This window comes from Hyperolius riggenbachi, chromosome 6 (genome assembly GCF_040937935.1).
Source record: "Hyperolius riggenbachi isolate aHypRig1 chromosome 6, aHypRig1.pri, whole genome shotgun sequence".
In the NCBI taxonomy this organism is placed as follows: Eukaryota; Metazoa; Chordata; class Amphibia; order Anura; family Hyperoliidae; genus Hyperolius; species Hyperolius riggenbachi.
This window is the reverse complement of record NC_090651.1, coordinates 226,724,059-226,741,346: the sequence shown is the minus strand read 5'-3', so window position 1 is coordinate 226,741,346 and position 17,288 is coordinate 226,724,059. Positions and strand designations below refer to the sequence as shown.

General features: G+C 42.4%; 1 protein-coding gene across 1 annotated transcript in view; it reads left to right on the top strand.

The window, feature by feature from the left end:
• The window catches only part of C6H1orf174 (chromosome 6 C1orf174 homolog), a 49,672-nt gene extending 36,469 nt beyond the window's left edge, over positions 1–13,203 (top strand). The window contains exons 3-4 of the mRNA XM_068240491.1: positions 5,751–5,873; positions 10,508–13,203. Coding sequence (XP_068096592.1) covers positions 5,751–5,873 — 123 coding nt within the window. The 3' untranslated portion in view covers positions 10,508–13,203. The remainder of the gene's footprint in view (positions 1–5,750; positions 5,874–10,507) is intronic.
• Positions 13,204–17,288: the final 4,085 nt, after the last annotated feature.

The window sequence follows — 17,288 nt, the reverse complement described above, 5'->3', positions numbered from 1 at the left end:
ATTGATACATAAAATTATATGAATATATTTGGCAAAGTCGGTGTGTTGTGAGATCTTTTTTTCTTGTTTGTTTACAAGGCCGAATAGCAAGTCAGTGAACACCCCGTTTGTTGACAAGTGATTTATACTGTGTGTGCATGCGTGTACATATTATTATTTTTGTATTTATGGCACACCTGTTACTGTAAAAACATAAGAGATAATTGAACTGATAGCATACACTGTGGCAAAGTCAGGGTTGTGGAGTCGGTACAAAAATCATCTGACGCAAACACCTCAGTTTATGAAACCTCCGACTACAGGTACTCCTTAGCCTAATTTTTACAAAGGCTCTGGATACGGTTCAAAAATCACTCCTGAAACCACCGACTCAGATTCCAGGTACCCAAAATTTCTGACTCCTCAACTCCACAGCCCTGGGCAAAGCAACCTGAGTTAGCACCTCAATCAACAATGCAGTTGGGAGTACATAACCCTTAACCACAGTCTGTTCACATACACAGGCCACTGACTGCTCACATGCCTTTTCCTCTTCTACAATTCTTACCAATCAGTTTATCTAGTGAAGAGGGGGTGTCAATATCAATGAGTCAAATACTAACTTTTTTCTGTAAATCCAACAGAGGACCTTTCTCAAGAGAAACAATCAAAGCAGAATAAAGACTAGGTATCGACAAAAAATAACCAAATATAAGAATATGGGGGGGGGGGGGGGGGGGGGTGTTAATAAATAACAAGCCGCCAAAACACTCAGTAAACTCCCTAAAACACCAGGAAAGATGGTAAAGGTTGCCAAAAGGTGTTGCTTGTTCACTGAATGGCATTTTCCCATCAACACCTGGCTAATATTTTAATCAAACATACATTGAAAATGCGCCCATTTTAATAGATGTGTATATTTAATGACTTTTAGGTAAAACGTGGTTTTTTTTTTGCTATAATTTATTAGTTTCAAAGGTATGACACGCTTCCAACAGTAATATGCGACCATCAAATACAACACGTTACATATAACATTTAGTTGACATCAATGGAAAATAAGTCAGCATAGATCTATACATAGTATTTTCTGGTTATACTTCTATGTGACATATTACTATAGAAACATGAAAGCAAACAGACCAAGGCTGGTTGGCCTAATGGGAAATGAGCTATCAAGGGAGCCCACATATTTGTTCAAATATGTGTATGATTGAGTTCAGAGTGTGAGTAATTGGCTCCATGTGGTGACCCCCCATAATTTATGTAAAAGGCATGGGGCCTTTCCAGTACTTTGCAATCAGGCATTTATACTAAACAAGGGGGCGCCAATATCTTTGGTTACTGGTATATTGAGATAGTAGGGCAACTCCACCAGCAGTGCACCATATCAGCGTTGATGGAATTCCAGTGGAAGCACTGAGGAGTCGGAAGGGTCTTAATCCTTTCCAGTTTTTGGGGAGTGAAATACCAATGGTATAAGATTTTATTAACTATCTCTTTTATTACTATAATGAAACTAGCAATGTTATCAAAGATCTTGGTCCATTCTTCAGGACATTGAAGAGCCAGAGATTCTACCCACTTTTCTATAGGAGGGGTAAGAAGCAGAATGGTTTCATACCATAATAAAGCATATAGTTAGGAAATTGGACCTGGTCTATCTGTCCCCTGTAGGTACATGTTCGATTGGCGATAGGTCCCAGTCAGGGCCTACTTTCATTATAGATGAAGGCAGCAGAAAAAAAGCTTGGCAGGCTAAATTTACATTTCAGGGTGTCCCATGAGATTACCTTTCCATCTTGGCTGAGGGCGTTAAGGTTTTTGATACCTGCTCCGTCATTCCACCTGTCCCAGTTAACATTTTGGGTTGTAAAGGGCATCTCATCATTATAGTAGTGGTTCAAGAACAGTGTGGGGGTGACACATAGTAGTCCTTTTTCTCCATGTGAGCCACGATTTTACAGCATATTGGATGAATAGTGCAATGAGGCGTTTTCTGGGAGCGGTGACTGACTGGGGAACTATAACCGATCTGCAATGTTAAGGGGAACCTGAAGCGAGAGGTATATGGAGGCTGCCATATTTATTTCCTTTTAACGTGCACACAAGATGGGGGTGGGGGCAAAATTCATACATACCTGGAGCTTCCTCCAGCCCCTTTTAGACTTTTGGCTCCTTTGCAATCCTCCCGGGCCACCTCAATCCTTTGCTACGGTACTCTAAAATTTCCCAAGTCAGGGCCAGTCAGTGCACGTGCAGTTCGGATGAGTGTTCCTCCCCATCGCGATTCTCTCGCTGGATGCGGTCCGCACCTGCACAGTATGCTCCTGGCATCGGGGACACGATTGGGCCGAATACATACGGAGTACGCTGGAGAAATTTCAGAGAACCCCAGTGAATAATCAAGGTGACGAGAGTCAAAGGGGGAGATTTATCAACGCATTACCGACAGTTTTTTATTCTTAAACTGTCCTTACCAGCAGGGGAACCTGTTCTGCACATTAAGATGCTTCCCAATGCTTTCTTAAGTGAAGAGAGATTGCGGCAGTTCTGAGAGTTTTCCTTAGATTAAGAACAGCGCAGAACTGTCCTTGAATAAGAAGTGGCCAATACCACTTCTTAACCCCGCAGAGCAGGTTTACGCTGACCCCTCATAGCTTCCTTTTTCTGCCATCTACCCACGCTCATTTGTTACTGAGGTGAACTCCCCTTCATCCTGGTGATGTTTATTTGTTTAAGAGAAGGAGGGGAATTGTGGACGGGTGTGTGGAGATTTGACTTCTTAGAGCATGTTATAAATGTGTGTAAAAGAGCAGACATCGGGATTATTTAAGAATGGAAGTTTAGGAGAGTAATTACAGCCTGGGCTGCTCATGTCCCAGATGGATAAACCAACAAGTCATACACTGTTTTGTTCGTTCGGCTGAGACACTGTACTAGTGCCTCCTCACTTAGAATAGTTTAGGAAGGAAACAGCACCATCTAGTGGCTTCTTAAGGTGCCTGAGACAGTTCTGCACAGAGTTCTACAAACCTACCAGCATTTTGTCTCAGACACTCTTGATAAATCTGGCCCAGAAGGTCTGAAGGGAGCTGGAGGAAGCCCCTGGTATGTATGACTTTTTCCCCCGCCCCATCTTGGGTTTCCTTTTTAACCACTTCACCACTGAGGGGTTTTACCCCTTTAACACCAGAGCAATTTTCACCTCTCAGCGCTCCGTCCATTCATTCGTCTATAACTTTATTATTACTTATCGCAATGAAATGAACTATATCTTGTTTTTTTCGCCACCAATTTGGCTTTCTTTAGGTGGGACGTTATGCCAAGAATTATTTTATACTAAATGTGTTTTAATGGGAAAATAGGAAAAAATGTGGGAAATATTTTTCAGTTTTCGTCCATTATAGTTTTTAAATAATGCATGCTACTGTAATTAAAACCCTTGAAATGTATTTGCCCATTTGTCCCGGTTATAAAACCGTTTAAATTATGTCCCTATCACAATGTTTGGCGCCAATATTTTATTTGGAAATAAAGGTGCATTTTTTTCAGTTTTGCGTCCATCCCTAATTACAAGCCCGTAGTTTATAAAGTAACAGTGTTATACCCTCTTGACATAAATATTTAAAAGGTTCAGTCCCTAAGGTAACTATTTATGTTTTTGTTTTTGTTTTTTTATTGTATTTTTTTTTAAATTAACAAAAAATAAAATTGGGGAGTGTGGGAGGTAATGAGTTAATTTATTGTGTAAAACAATGTATTTGTATGTGTAAAATGCTTTAGGGTGTAGTTTACTATTTGGACACAAGATGGCCACAGTGAGCCTGTTTACATGCGACCTGTAAGCGTCCGGAAGGACGCTTACAGGAAGCAGTAGGAGGCTGGGAGAATCGCAATGATTGCGCTGTTTCTCGAAGCAGCAGATCATTGCAGGGGCTTAGATCAACGAACGGGAATGGATTTTCCCGTTCATTGATCTCCGAGCGGGCGGGGGCGTGCACGAGCGGCGGGAGTGCGGACAGCGGCGGTAGCGAGGAAGGTACGGATTTCTCCGTCCCTGGTTTTTTAGGGTAAAGCCGGGGGTAAAGTGGTTAAGCAATCCTAGTTGCCTGACTATCCTGCTGATCATCTGCCTCTAATACTTTTAGCCATAGACCCTGAACAAGCATGAAGCAGATCAGGTGTTTCTGACTTTTTTTTTTTTCTTTTTAATCTGACAAGATTAGCTGCATGCTTGTTTCTTGTGTGATTGAAACACTACTGCAGCCAAATAGACCAGCAGGGCTGCCAGGTAACTTGTATTGTTTAAAAGGAAATAAATATGGCAGCCTTTATATACTTTATGCTAAATGACTAACTAGCTGCCTCTACCCCTATCTACCCACATAATGTCACTGGCCATATCCGCCCCTCTTCATGCACGTTGTGACCACACCACCTGCTCACCTTTTCCTCGGTAGCCCTTGTGTTTGTGCCAGTGAGCTGTAGGTGGCCAGATAATGAAGTCACAACAAAGGTGGAGAGGAAAGGAGGGGACCGCTACACTCGGGTCAAACTCCAATGACTAGGATGATGGTCACCTTTGTACAGGACTTGACACTAAGCCACATTGCACTATATTGACTTAAAGGACCACTGAAGTGAGAGGGATATGAAGTCTGCCATATTTATTTCCTCTTAAGCAATACCAGTTGCCTGGAAGTCCTGCTGAACCTCTGCCTCTAACACTTTTTTAGCCATAGACCCTCAACAAGTATGAAGCAGATGAGGAGTTTCTGACATTTTTGTTGGCTCTGAAAAGATTAGCTGCATGCTTGTTTCTGGTGTTATTCAGACGATACTGCAGCCAAATAGATCAGCAGGGCTGTGAGGTAACTGGTATTGCTTAACAGGAAATAAATATGACAGCCTCCATATCACACTGACTACAGTTGTCCTTTAAATCAACAAACAAACAGCACTGACTGCAAGTACAGGTAGTATACTGCTATGCTTACTTTACTGTCGATAAAGGATCACTTTGTATTTCTTACTCCAGGGAAATGTACAAACTTAATACAAACACACAAATTAAGATCAGACCAGTTCCTGTACAGAAGCATATATTTTATGGCCACTTACTCTTTAGCATAATAGGCTGTGATTTGGGGAGGCTCTCCTTTTTCAAGTGTAAACCTTTTGTCACTCCTTTCCTATATTCACTAAATCCACCAGGATAATAAAAAGCCCATCTCCTGGATTTATGGATTCTCCTTAAAGGACCATGGTAGTGAGCAGACGATGGAGGGTGCCATTTTTTTTCCCTTCAGGACCAGAGCAATTTCCACTTCCCATTTGCTTCTCATTAACTTGCATAGATAAATATCTATGCCCTAGGAGCAATAATTAAACAATACCAGTTGCCCGGCAGCCCTGCTGCTGATGTACTTGGTGGCAGGAGTGTTTGAGTTTGAATCACATCAGAAACCAGCATGCAGCTAATCTTGGCAGATCTGACAATGTCAGAAACACCTGATCTGTTGTATGCTTGTTCAGGGTCTATGGCTAGAAGTATTAGGGGCAGAGGATCAGCAGGATAGCCAGGATACTGGTATTGCTTAAAAGGAAATAAATGTCAGCCTCCATATCCTTCTCGTCACAGTTGTCCCTTGACAACTGTAGCTGGATGCTTCATTTTGTGGCCAGGGTATAGACCTACATGTATGTTATATTTAATTTCTTTAAATTGGTTTGACATGCACTGATCTCATTGTATATATATTACCTAGGACTTTCCACCAGTGACCACATCCTGTGCTTCCATGAGCAGAAGAGAGCTGAGAAATCTCCACTTCAGAGCGAAAGAGGATGATGACGACGATGATGACTTGAATAATGAAGAAGCTTTCTAGGTAAGAGACCAGAGGGGTATAATGCAGTACATGTAAAGCACAGGTTCCTGCAAGGGGCTTGCTTTAATGCCCAACTCCAGCCACAGATGCAAGTATACTATTGGACAGCTTAGCAAACAGAATGCCATGAAAGTGTGATACAGACAACTTCCCCCTCTGTAACATGCATCATCCTTATCTTGTTCCTCCAGCTGCACTGATGGTCAGCTGTAGAGGGCACTGTGTGCGGTTTTATTTTATTTTTTTATTCTGGTTTTACCTAAATAACTACAGAAAAATAATTAGTACCTTATTTTGTGCTTCACAAGACTTGCCGGACTATAAGACACACCTAGATTTAGAAAAAAAAACGGAGAATAAAATCTAATCCAGGTGCATCTTCAAGATGCAGGGGCATTGGAGGTATTTTTTAATAGTGATTTCTCTTCTACATATGCACACATCATACACATATAACCACATCACACGGTTCACTATAGATTACTTCATCCTGTAATGTTAGTGTCCATACAATAATCAACTGAAAAAGGTTTTGACAGTTATAATCATCTTGGTTCACGCTCTGATCACAAAAACAAAATCATCTAGTGATTGCGACTTTTTGGTACTTGTTTAAGAGGAAGAGAATTGCTTTGCGATTGCTGCCAAAATGCTGCATGCAACACAATTGTGATTTACTCAAATCGAAAGCGAGATAGAACGATGTCATAGAAATACATGTCACCGCACAATGGTGGTCAACAAAGCGCTGAAACAATCCTGAAAAGCACCCGAGTGTGAACCAGCCATCAGATCTTCCAGTAATCATCTGGTCCACTCAAAAGTAGATTGGGTATATTGGTAAGTTTCAACCATGGAGGAAGTAGGAGGCGCCCAGGGGCGGAAAAAGCATACCTTATCAAAAGAAAGGGAAGACAATCTTACCTTTAATAAGTACTTCTGAGAATAGGATGTTCAAAAGGGATTCAAATGTATTATGCACATAAGACAACGCGTTTTACACAGTGAAATCTGCTTCATCAGGTCAAATCAAAGTGACGTATGCAGATCTAGCAGGATCAGCCCTGAGCACCTGGTCCCACTGTGAAACGAGTTGTCTTATGTACGTAATAAATTTGAATCCCTTTTGAACATCCTACTCTCAAAAATACTAAATAAAGGTAAGACTTTTATCTTTCGTTTGGCAAGGTAGCCTAAACTTTTTCCACCTCCTACCTCTTTCAGTTTTTACCAGTGATCCCGTTCTGAGGGACTCGCGTCAAGGACTCGGCTAGAGTGAGACCATTCCCCTCCTTGGAGCAGCGGCCACCCCATTTCTAGAGTGGGGACGGTACTTCCCCCACATGCTCTGAGTGGTTGCTTCTTCAGCTTTGAGCGTATATACTTATACTGTTCTTTTAAATCTCCCCAATACCGTATGTGATTATGCAAGATTGGGCTCCCGGTGTCCCTGTGTTTTTTTTTTTTTTTTCTTTTCAAGTGTGAAATTTCAACTAAAATTGCTCCAAATCAGTTTGTTCTGTAAAGTGGCAAATTTTGATAATCAAAATCTCACTACTATCTGTGGTATGATTTGACATCCGAATGATTAACCAGTAGTTTCTAATAAATTGCTTAGTGATTGGATCTGTGTATTGTCTGCTTTAGAGCTCTGAAGCCGACTATTCACAGGTTCAATCATTAACAATAATGAACTACTTCAGCCTTCAGTTGTTTTCACTTTATGCATCCGAGCAATGTTCACCTCCCATTCATTATCACTACTTATCACAATGAACTAAACTATATCTTGTTTTTTCCGCCACCAATTAGGCTTTCTTTGGGTGGTACATTTTGCTAAAAGCTACTTTACTGGAAATGCATTTTAACACGAAGAATAAGAAAAAAAAACTGAAAACATTTGTCAGTTTTCGTCCATAATAGTTTTAAAATACATGCCTCCATAATTAAAACTCATGTATTGTATTTGCCCATTTGTCCCGGTGATTACACTGTTTAAATAATGTCCCTATCACAATGTATGGCGACAATATTTTGTTTGGAAATAAGTGCTTTTTTTCTGTTTTGCATCCATCACTATTTACAAGCTTATTAAAAAAAATAGAAATATTTCATCTTTATATTGATATTTAAAGTTTAGACCCTTAACCAGTTCGCATTCAGTCGTTTTTCGCTTCATGCATCCGAACAATGTTCACCTCCCATTCATTAGCCTATAATTTTATTACTACTTATCACAATGAACTGATCTATATCTTGTTTTTTCCGCCACCAATTAGGCTTTCTTTGGGGGGTACATTTTACTAAGAGCCACTTTACTGTAAATGCATTTTAACAGGAAGAATAAGAAGAAAACGGAAACAAATCATTATTTCTCACTTTTCGGCAATTATAGTTTTAAAATAATACATGCCTCCATAATTAAAACCCACGTATTGTATATGCCCATTTGTCCCGTTTATTACACCATTTAAATTATGTCCCTATCACAATGTATGGCGACAATATTTTATTTGGAAATAAAAGTGCATTTTTTCCGTTTTGCATTCATCACTATTTACAAGCTTATAATAAAAAAAAAAAAAGAAATATTTCATCTTTACATAGATATTTAAAAAGTTTAGACCCTTAGGTAAATATTTGTGTTTTTTTTTTTTTTTAATTGTAATGTTTTTTTTTTTTTTTAATTAAACATTTTATGTGGGTATTTTTGGGAGGGTGGGATTGAAATTGTATTTTTTTTGTAAATATATGTGTATTTTTATTTTTATTTAACATTTAGATGTAGTTTACTTTTTGGCCACAAGATGGCAGCCATGAGTTGTTTACAGTGACGTCACTCTAAGCGTACCACGTACGCTTAGAGCGACATAGGAGGCAGAAAAAGCGTAGCTTCCGAGAGAAGCTGTCGCTTTTTCTGCGGGGGAGAGGAATCAGTGATCGGGCACCGTTGCCCGATTCACTGATTCACTGGCTAACAAACCGCCGGCCGATCGCGCGCGTGCACGCGCGCGATCGGCCGCGTGGACGCGCAGGAGCGCACATGGCTTCCTGGACGTGAGTTTCACGTCCAGGAATGTGAAATAGTTAAGTAAATTTTTTTTTTTTTTTTTTAATTCTGTTTTTTTTTTTTTTTTTAATTAAACATTTTATTTGGGTATTTTGGGGAGGGTGGGATGTAAACAGTAATTTTTTATTTTTTTTGTGGTGAAATGTGTTGATTTTTATTTTTTATTTTTTTACATTTAGTTGTTTTACTTTTTGGCCACAAGATGGCAGCCATGAGTTTGTTTACATGACGTCACTCTAAGCGTAACCTGTACGCTTAGGGGGACGTAGGAGTCAGAAAAAGCGAAGCTTCCGAGAGAAGCTGTCGCTTTTTCTGCGGGGGAGAGGAATCTGTGATCGGGCACTATAGCCCGATTCATTGATTCCTGGGCTAACGATCCGCGGCCGGGAGCGCACATGGCCTCCTGGACATAGCTAGTACGTCCAGGAGGCGAAAGTAGTTAAAGAAAACCTGTACTGTAAAAAAAATTCCCCTGGGGGGTACTCACCTAAGTAGGGGGAAGCCTCTAGAACCTATCGAGGCTTCCCCTGTCCTCCTGTGTCCCACGGCGGTCTCGCTGCAGCCCCCAGAACGCACAGGCGACAAATCCGACAGCCTTTTCAATATTTACATTTCCAGGCTCCAGCGGGGGCGCTGTTGCGGCTCTTCTGACGGCGCAGTAGAGCGGCCTGACGGAGATCGCTATTTTCGCCTATCTCCGTGGGAAGAGCGGATACTGCGCCTGCGCTGGAGCCCGAGAGGTAAATATTTACATCGCCGCCGCCCCGGGACAATTTTCGTCGCTGATGTGGGACCGAAGAGGACGGGGGAAGCCTCAATAGGATCCTGAGGCTTCCCCCACCCGAGGTGAGTAGCCCCCAGGGGAGTTTTTTTTTTTCTTCATTACAGATTTTCTTTAAGCGATTAGAAACTACCGCTGCTGTTTGCAGCAGAAAAGCAACACCTTCTTGTGCTCCAAACCGTTTCCAGGTGAGCACAGGAAAATAAAGACATTTGTAATATTTAACCTAATGGCAGCTTCAAACAAAATGCTTCCTATGGAGCTGCTTGTGCAGCTTAAACCTCTGACGGGATAACTCATTTGGCTGCATAGTGCTCTGAATTTCCGGCAGGCCTTCTAGGTACTGATCACATCTGATCACGATATGACGTGTTTGGGATTTAGGACGGCAGTCAGCATTGCAGCCCCACCCGGTGGTGGAAGAGGGGTGATGGAAGATTCCTGGATTCCAGATCACGTCATATCATATGATCAGAACAAAGAAGACCTGCCGGGAGTACGTCGGTGGAGGAAGAAGCAGCCAATGCAGCCGTCCGGACAGGTATGTATGAGGGCACCCTGCCACCACCCCTACCCTGCCACCACATACCCTGCCTAGCCTGCCAGGCTGGGAAAGGCACATTTCCCCAGTGGCAGGAAAAATTTGGCCCTGCAGCCAAATAGTTTTACTTTATTTTGCTGCTAAAGATTTGATGTGTTGCAGATAAAAAAACGTAATTTTGGTACAATAAATTAATTACAAAAAATTACTACATTTGATTTATATTGTCTGTTCTATTTTAGGATTGGATTTTGAATTTGCGTCGCCAAATGGAATCCACTGGATGGACCTACGTAACCTCAAAAACTGGTCAAAACCAAAGTGCTTTTATGTATGCCAAGAGCATGTACTCTCACTTCATGGTAATTAGAGTAAAAGATGAGTCATAGTTATTAGGCAGCTCGTGTTTCTGGATGTGCAACTATGCTGCAGCGAGCTGGTATACAGAAAGCCTTAAAGATGGCAGAGCTCCCTTCTATGGGAGGTCAATTTTCAAGCACTAGTCTCCTCCTGTTTATCATCTTAGAGGGGAAACTCCAACACAGCAGTGCATAATTTATATTAAATTGTTTATATTTATATAGTTTTATATGTCTGACATTCTACAAATTAAAGAGGTGCGTGGGTTTGTAATTTCACCGGAATTAAACAGCAGGAGTGAAGACAGGAGTCCTACATCCTGCCATCCCCAAGATTATTTAGCCCAGGAGTTAAGAGAATAGATATTGTAAAGGAACTGTGTGCAGTTTAAACATAGGGTCTGTTATTTTGAATTTCGAAAACTTGATGTTATCTTAAAAGAAATTTCTACGTTTTTAATTATCCTAAACATAGATTATTGCTGCTTAAGTCTTTGTTACTGAATGTTATTAAAAAATATCTTCCCGTTTTTCAATTTGCAGCGAGCTTTTAATTTTCAAAAGTGTTAAAAGTATACAGTATACCTGTGACATTGAAACAAATAAGTTAGATACTTCTGTGGAGGGAATCCTCTGGATGATCTCCAATCCTCCTGCACCCAACCACTGCTCGCTGGGACACTCCTCTTCTTCTTGGATGAGTAATAGCACAGTGCTGCTCATGCAGGGAGGATAGTCATGCATGAGCAGCTCTGCTACTGAGCAGGTGCCTGTGCAGTGCATCTGCACTCAAACACCAATGGGAATGCAGCCCCATTAACCTATTCAACAAGCTCTTCAGAGGGTTCCAGTGCTAGATCAGTGGGGTGGAGGAGGATGGGTGGAGCCTCTGGGCTATCCAGAGGCATCCCTCAGCTGAAGTGTCTTACTTTTCCTTTTTATATTCTCATAGATACTTACATTTCTTTACAACCATAGTATCTACCCTGGAGCATAGGCTGCCCCAAAACTCCTTTATTTCTGCATGTTTAATTTGCTGAACAAAATAGCTTTTGGCAAAAAAAAAAAAAAAAAATTTCCTTTTTAAAGGAAATTAACAAAATTGAAGCTTCCATTTACATAGTCTGCAGCATTACAAATCTGCCTTAGCACTAGTTATCCATAAGGCCTTAGCAATATCCCAAAGATCAGTCTGATGTGACAGTTTGACATTGCTTCCACACCATGTGACTGCCTTAAATTCTGCAATAATGCAGAGGCTGGATTGCAGTATGGACTAGGGGGCATAGGGGCATAACTACATTTTCTCGATATGGTGGCTGCCATGACATTCTGATTTTGAATGTTTTCTTAAAATGAACCTAAAGTGAAGTAAAGAAAAAGTCCTGTGCCTGCGCCGATCCTCAGCGATCCTCCATTTCCCCGTTATGGTTTAGTTTCTTTTTTTGCCGAGTGGGCTTAGTGAAAAAAATGTATGCAATCGATCCACATATTGATTGAAAAAAAATGGAGTTGCTGAACAGTTTGGCTACTTTTAGGGTGAATAATTTCAAATGAAGCTAAAAGGCACCGCACAACCCTTGGCTTTCCTGTTGAATGTTAATGAATTGGACCACCTGCACATGGGAGGCTGAAGGCTACAAACTCACTGCCTGTCAGCTGCTCCTGTGCCAAGGCTGGTTATTTGTTCAAGGACCACTATCAAAATGGGCTCTATTCTCAATCACTTCCCGCATGCCGTAAAGGACATGCGGAAAGTTACCGACCAAAACACCGCCACATTGAAATTCACTAAATTCTCCGCATGTTTTTTCCGCATGCGGTAAATGCGGATTCATGCGGAATAATTTTGGCAAAAGTCGGTATTTTCGGCAACAAAAAATCAATTCTCAAAACTGTTCAGGCGCATCGTTTCGTCATTATTTACTGTTTTTTTTATCACCTACAAGTAGTAGGTGATATATTCCGCATCCCATTGACTTTAATGAAGTCTGGAGGCTTAAAGAGAACCCGAGGTGGGTTTGAAGAACCCTGCCTATATCTGCCTATACAGCCCAGCCTCTGTTGCTATCCCAAACCCCCCTAAGGTCCCCCTGCACTCTGCAATCCCTCATAAATCACAGCCACTCTGCTGACAAACAGCTTGTCAGAGCTGGCTGTGTTTATCTCTATAATGTCAGTCTGCTGCTCTTCCCACCTCCTGCAGAACTCCAGTCCCCGCCTGCATCCCTTCCCTCCCTGTATAGGCAGATCCAGCCTCTGTATGCAGATAACATTCTTTAAACACACCTCGGGTTCTATTTAAGGGCTGTGCTTGCTGGACTTTAACATTTTTTTTTTAAACACTTTACTTTATGCAACCTTTTTACCGCATGATTACCGCATGAATAATGGCTGTTTCCGCATCTTTTTTACCGCATGCGGAAAATGTTGGTGAATGCTGAAAAAATGCGGAGTTTACCGCTGGCGAAAATTTTGCGGTGTTTTTGCCTCTTAGTGAATAGAGCCCAATAAATTTAAAGTACATGCCATGTAAATGTACATTTGTTTCTGAATAAAATGCACTATCATATACTGTTTTTCTATTTTTTTTGTCCTTTACAATAAGCAGTAAAAGTCTTGACAGGTTTTGGACTAGTCCACTTTCTCACAATAGATTCTCCGGGTTTTCTTTAGAGGGACACTGTAGGGGGGGTCGGGGGAAAATGAGTTGAACTTACCCGGGGCTTCTAATGGTCCCCCGCAGGCATCCTGTGCCTGCGCAGCCACTCAACGATTCTCCGGCCCCGCCTCCGGTTCACTTCTGGAATTTCAGACTTTAAAGGGAAGGTTCAGGGACGCTACAAAAAAAAAAAAAAAAAAAAAATCCGCATCCACTTACCTGGGGCTTCCTCCAGACCGTGGCAGGCAGGAGGTGCCCTCGGCGCCGCTCGCAGGCTCCCAGTGGCCGACCCGACCCAACCTGGCCAGGCCGGCGGCCAGGTCGGGCCTCTTCTGCACTCCATTGTGCGTTCCACACCGGCGCGCTGACGTCCGATGACGTCAGCGCACCGGCTTGGAGCGCAGAAGAAGCCCGACCTGGCCGCCGGCCAGGTCGGGTCGGCTACCGGAGACCACCGGGAGTCTGCGGAGTGGCGCCGAGGGCACCTCCTGCCTGCCACGGGCTGGAGGAAGCCCCAGGTAAGTGGATGCGGATTTTTATTTTTTTTGTAGCGTCCCTGAACCTTCCCTTTAAAGTCTGAAAACCACTGCGCCTGCGCTGCCGTGTCCTCGCTTTCCCTGATGTCACCAGGAGTGTACTGCGCAGGCCCAGATCATACTGGGCTTGTGCTACACACTCCTGGTGCCATCAGCGGGAGTGAGGATACGGCAACGCAGGCGCAGTGGTTTTCAGACTTTAAAAGACACACACACACACACACACACACACACACACACACACACACACACACACACACACACACACACACACACACACACACACACACACACACACACACACACACACACACACACACACACACACACACACACACACACTGTCCCTTTAAGTATTTTAAATTTAGTAAGTTATGTGATAGTGGTCCTCTAGTGTCCTCTAGTGCTTGGTATTGGTAATGGAGAGGCAGCCACTGAATTGAGTCACATCTGAGCACGACTGTGCTCAGACGTGACATGGTGCGTTTTTTGTTGTTGTTGTAAACACTGCCATTCAGCTGCATCAAATTGCACCCAATAGACGTTGGGTGACTGGCAGACAAGAGGCTGAACTGCCTGACAAGTGTGCAGTTCACAATACCATTTGAAAGAGGCCTTAAAGAGAAGGTCTGAGATATATCTATCTGGGGCTTCCTCCAGCCCCTGGCAGCTGTCCTGTGACCTTGCCGCAGCTCCGTTTCCAGCCGGTGACCCGGGGTCTCCCTCCGGTGCAGATGCGGACCTCGCCAGGTTGGCATGTACTGCGCAAGAGGCTTTCCGTCGCGGTTCCGTGGTCAGGAGTGTACTGCACTGTGCAGGGGCAGTAGTCCTGTACAGTACACTTCAGACCACGTGAGCCCGACCTCAAGCAGCTCTCGCACTCTATAGGTTGACATCTGCACCGGAGGGAACCCTGGACTACCAGCTGGAAGCTAAGCTGTGGTGAGGGCACAGGACGGCTGCCAGGGGCTGGAGGAAGCCCTGGGTAAGTAGCTCTGTCTTCTTTTTTTTTTTTTTTTTTTTTTTTTCCTTTAATAATCCGTGGATGTGAACTGGGAATTTCATACCTGCTACAGACCATGAAGCCAAGTGTACATGCGGCTTTATCTATTGCCAGGTTGCAGTGTTGTGCTTGCTATTTTCATTAGGGAGATGTGCCTGTAGAACAGTGTACTTTTTTTTTTTTTTTCTTTTAAAACAAGGGACAAAGACTGACAGCAGAGTAAATAAAAATAGGTTGTGATAAAAGCTCCTGTCTGCAGAATAATGCACTCCACTTAATGAAAACCAAAATTCCCATTTTGTTGAAGGAAAAAAACATTTAAAGTGAACTTGAGGCGGATGAAGATAACTTTGCTAGGTAGTGGCAAGCCTGTGTATAGTCAAGAGGCTTCACATGTCCTCCTTGCTCCCACCCTCCCCATACATGGAGCCCAAGAACCTATCAGACGATCTTGTGGCTGCGCTCTCCACTGTGTACAACCAGGACCGTACAGCTACTTCATGAGTATAAACAAACCAAAGCTACTTGACAGGCTCCAAGTGTCCCAGGCAGTGATGTGGCCTCAGACATCCAGAGGCTTTTCTCCTTATAGGTAAGTATCTAACTTTTTATTCTCATCCGCCTCAGGTTCGCTTTAAAGTGACACTGAAGCGGAAACAAAATTATGATAAAATTAATTGTATTTGTAGTGCGGATAATTCATAGAACATTAGTAGCAAAGTAGTGTCTCATATTTATTTTCAGTTATATAGATTTATAACATTGCATCATTCTCTAATATGTTCAGTTTACAATCTATTGTGTGTTTTAAACTATGAAACTGAGCAGTAAAGTTCAAAGGGAAATTAGCTCTGAAGCAAAACTTTAAAGGGAACCTAAACTGAGAAGGATATGGATTTTTCCTTTTGAACAATACCAGTAGCCTGACTCTCCTGCTGATCCTGTGTCTCTAATACTTTTAGCCACAGCCCCTGAACAAGCATGCAGATCAGGTGCTCTGACTGAAGTCAGACTGGATTAGCTGCATGATTGTTTCAGGTGTATGATTCAGCCACTACTGCAGCCAAAGAGATCAGCAGGACTGCCAGGCAACTGGTATTGTTCAAAAGGAAACATCCATATCACTCTGTTAAGGTTCCCTTTAAACAAACAGCGAGATAGGTTGAAATCAGTGCTTCAGAAAATAGCAGTGCTCTCTGACTAAGTTAGTTGGAGAGCTCAGAGCAGCTCTTTTGCATAGATAACAGAAGTTTTTTTAACTCTTAATATGAGACTCATATCTGTGCTACTTATGTTCTATTTCTTAGTGGTAGTACACATACAATTCATTATATCATAACTTTATTTTCACTTCAGATTCACTTTAAAGGGAATATCCAGGCATATAAAAATATGAGAACCTCCTCCGGCAGCCGACGTCCCTTGCAGCAGCTCCGCTTCCAGTCGCTGGCCCGGGCTCCCCACCTGAGGTCATCCTCTAATGCGCCTGCACTAGAGACACTGTCAATCACTCGCATATGGTGTGAAGTGTACTGAGCAGGTCGGCCTCTGCACCGGTGGGGACCCCGGGTCGGATGGCTGGGAGCGGGGCTGCAGGAAGCCCCAGGTAAGTAAAGGTCTTTTTTTTTTTTTTTTTTTTTTTTTTTATATGCCTGGACATTCCCTTTAAGTTGATTGAAAGTGACAGGATGTTGGGAAGCTTTGTTATATCCGTCCCTGGTTTTCTGTAGACAGTGAGCACACGTCTTGAAACAGAGTGCTGTGTAGGAGAGCCTGCCTACTCTAGTCCAATATTCACTCCCAGTGTGTTAACATTTTTGCAGACCTCATTAGAGGCACAGTACTTTTGCCAGTATCACCAAAGATGAAACCGTTAGTGCACAGAAGTCTGAATGCTGATCTCAAACGGTTTCCCAACTTTTCTGGAAAGTTTTTTTCTTTAAAGTTATCCTAAATTCCCCACTGTACTTCCTGTTCACAGCGCATACAAATTAGAAATGGGTGCATTAGAGTGTGAGCCACCGATGTATACGCATTTTTAGTACTAGTAATGTCCTTGTCTCCTTCACATAACTGTACATAAAATATGAATGCAAAAAGTTTGAAGTTATTTCTTTTTTCATTCTTGTATATAACTTCTGTACACTGTTCAAATAAACATTTGAGAAAGTTAGTGTGTTTTGTGGTTGTTGTTTTTTCAGTAATTATACATTTTACTTACCACCCAAGAGTATGGTGCACTAAAACCGCCAAAACACACAGCAAAGTGGCGCCTCCAATTCTCAGACCGTCCAAGCACAAAAAATGGAAAAAGTGGAGGGTGCATTCACTAATTTACAGAAGCTTTTTATTTCAAACCAATGCAGTAAAATCTAAGGCTGAGATTACTCCCTTATTGAAGAGGGAGGCCACCCGTGCAGAGAGGTTGACAGCTGTTTCATGTTACATTAACGCTTAGTCAGG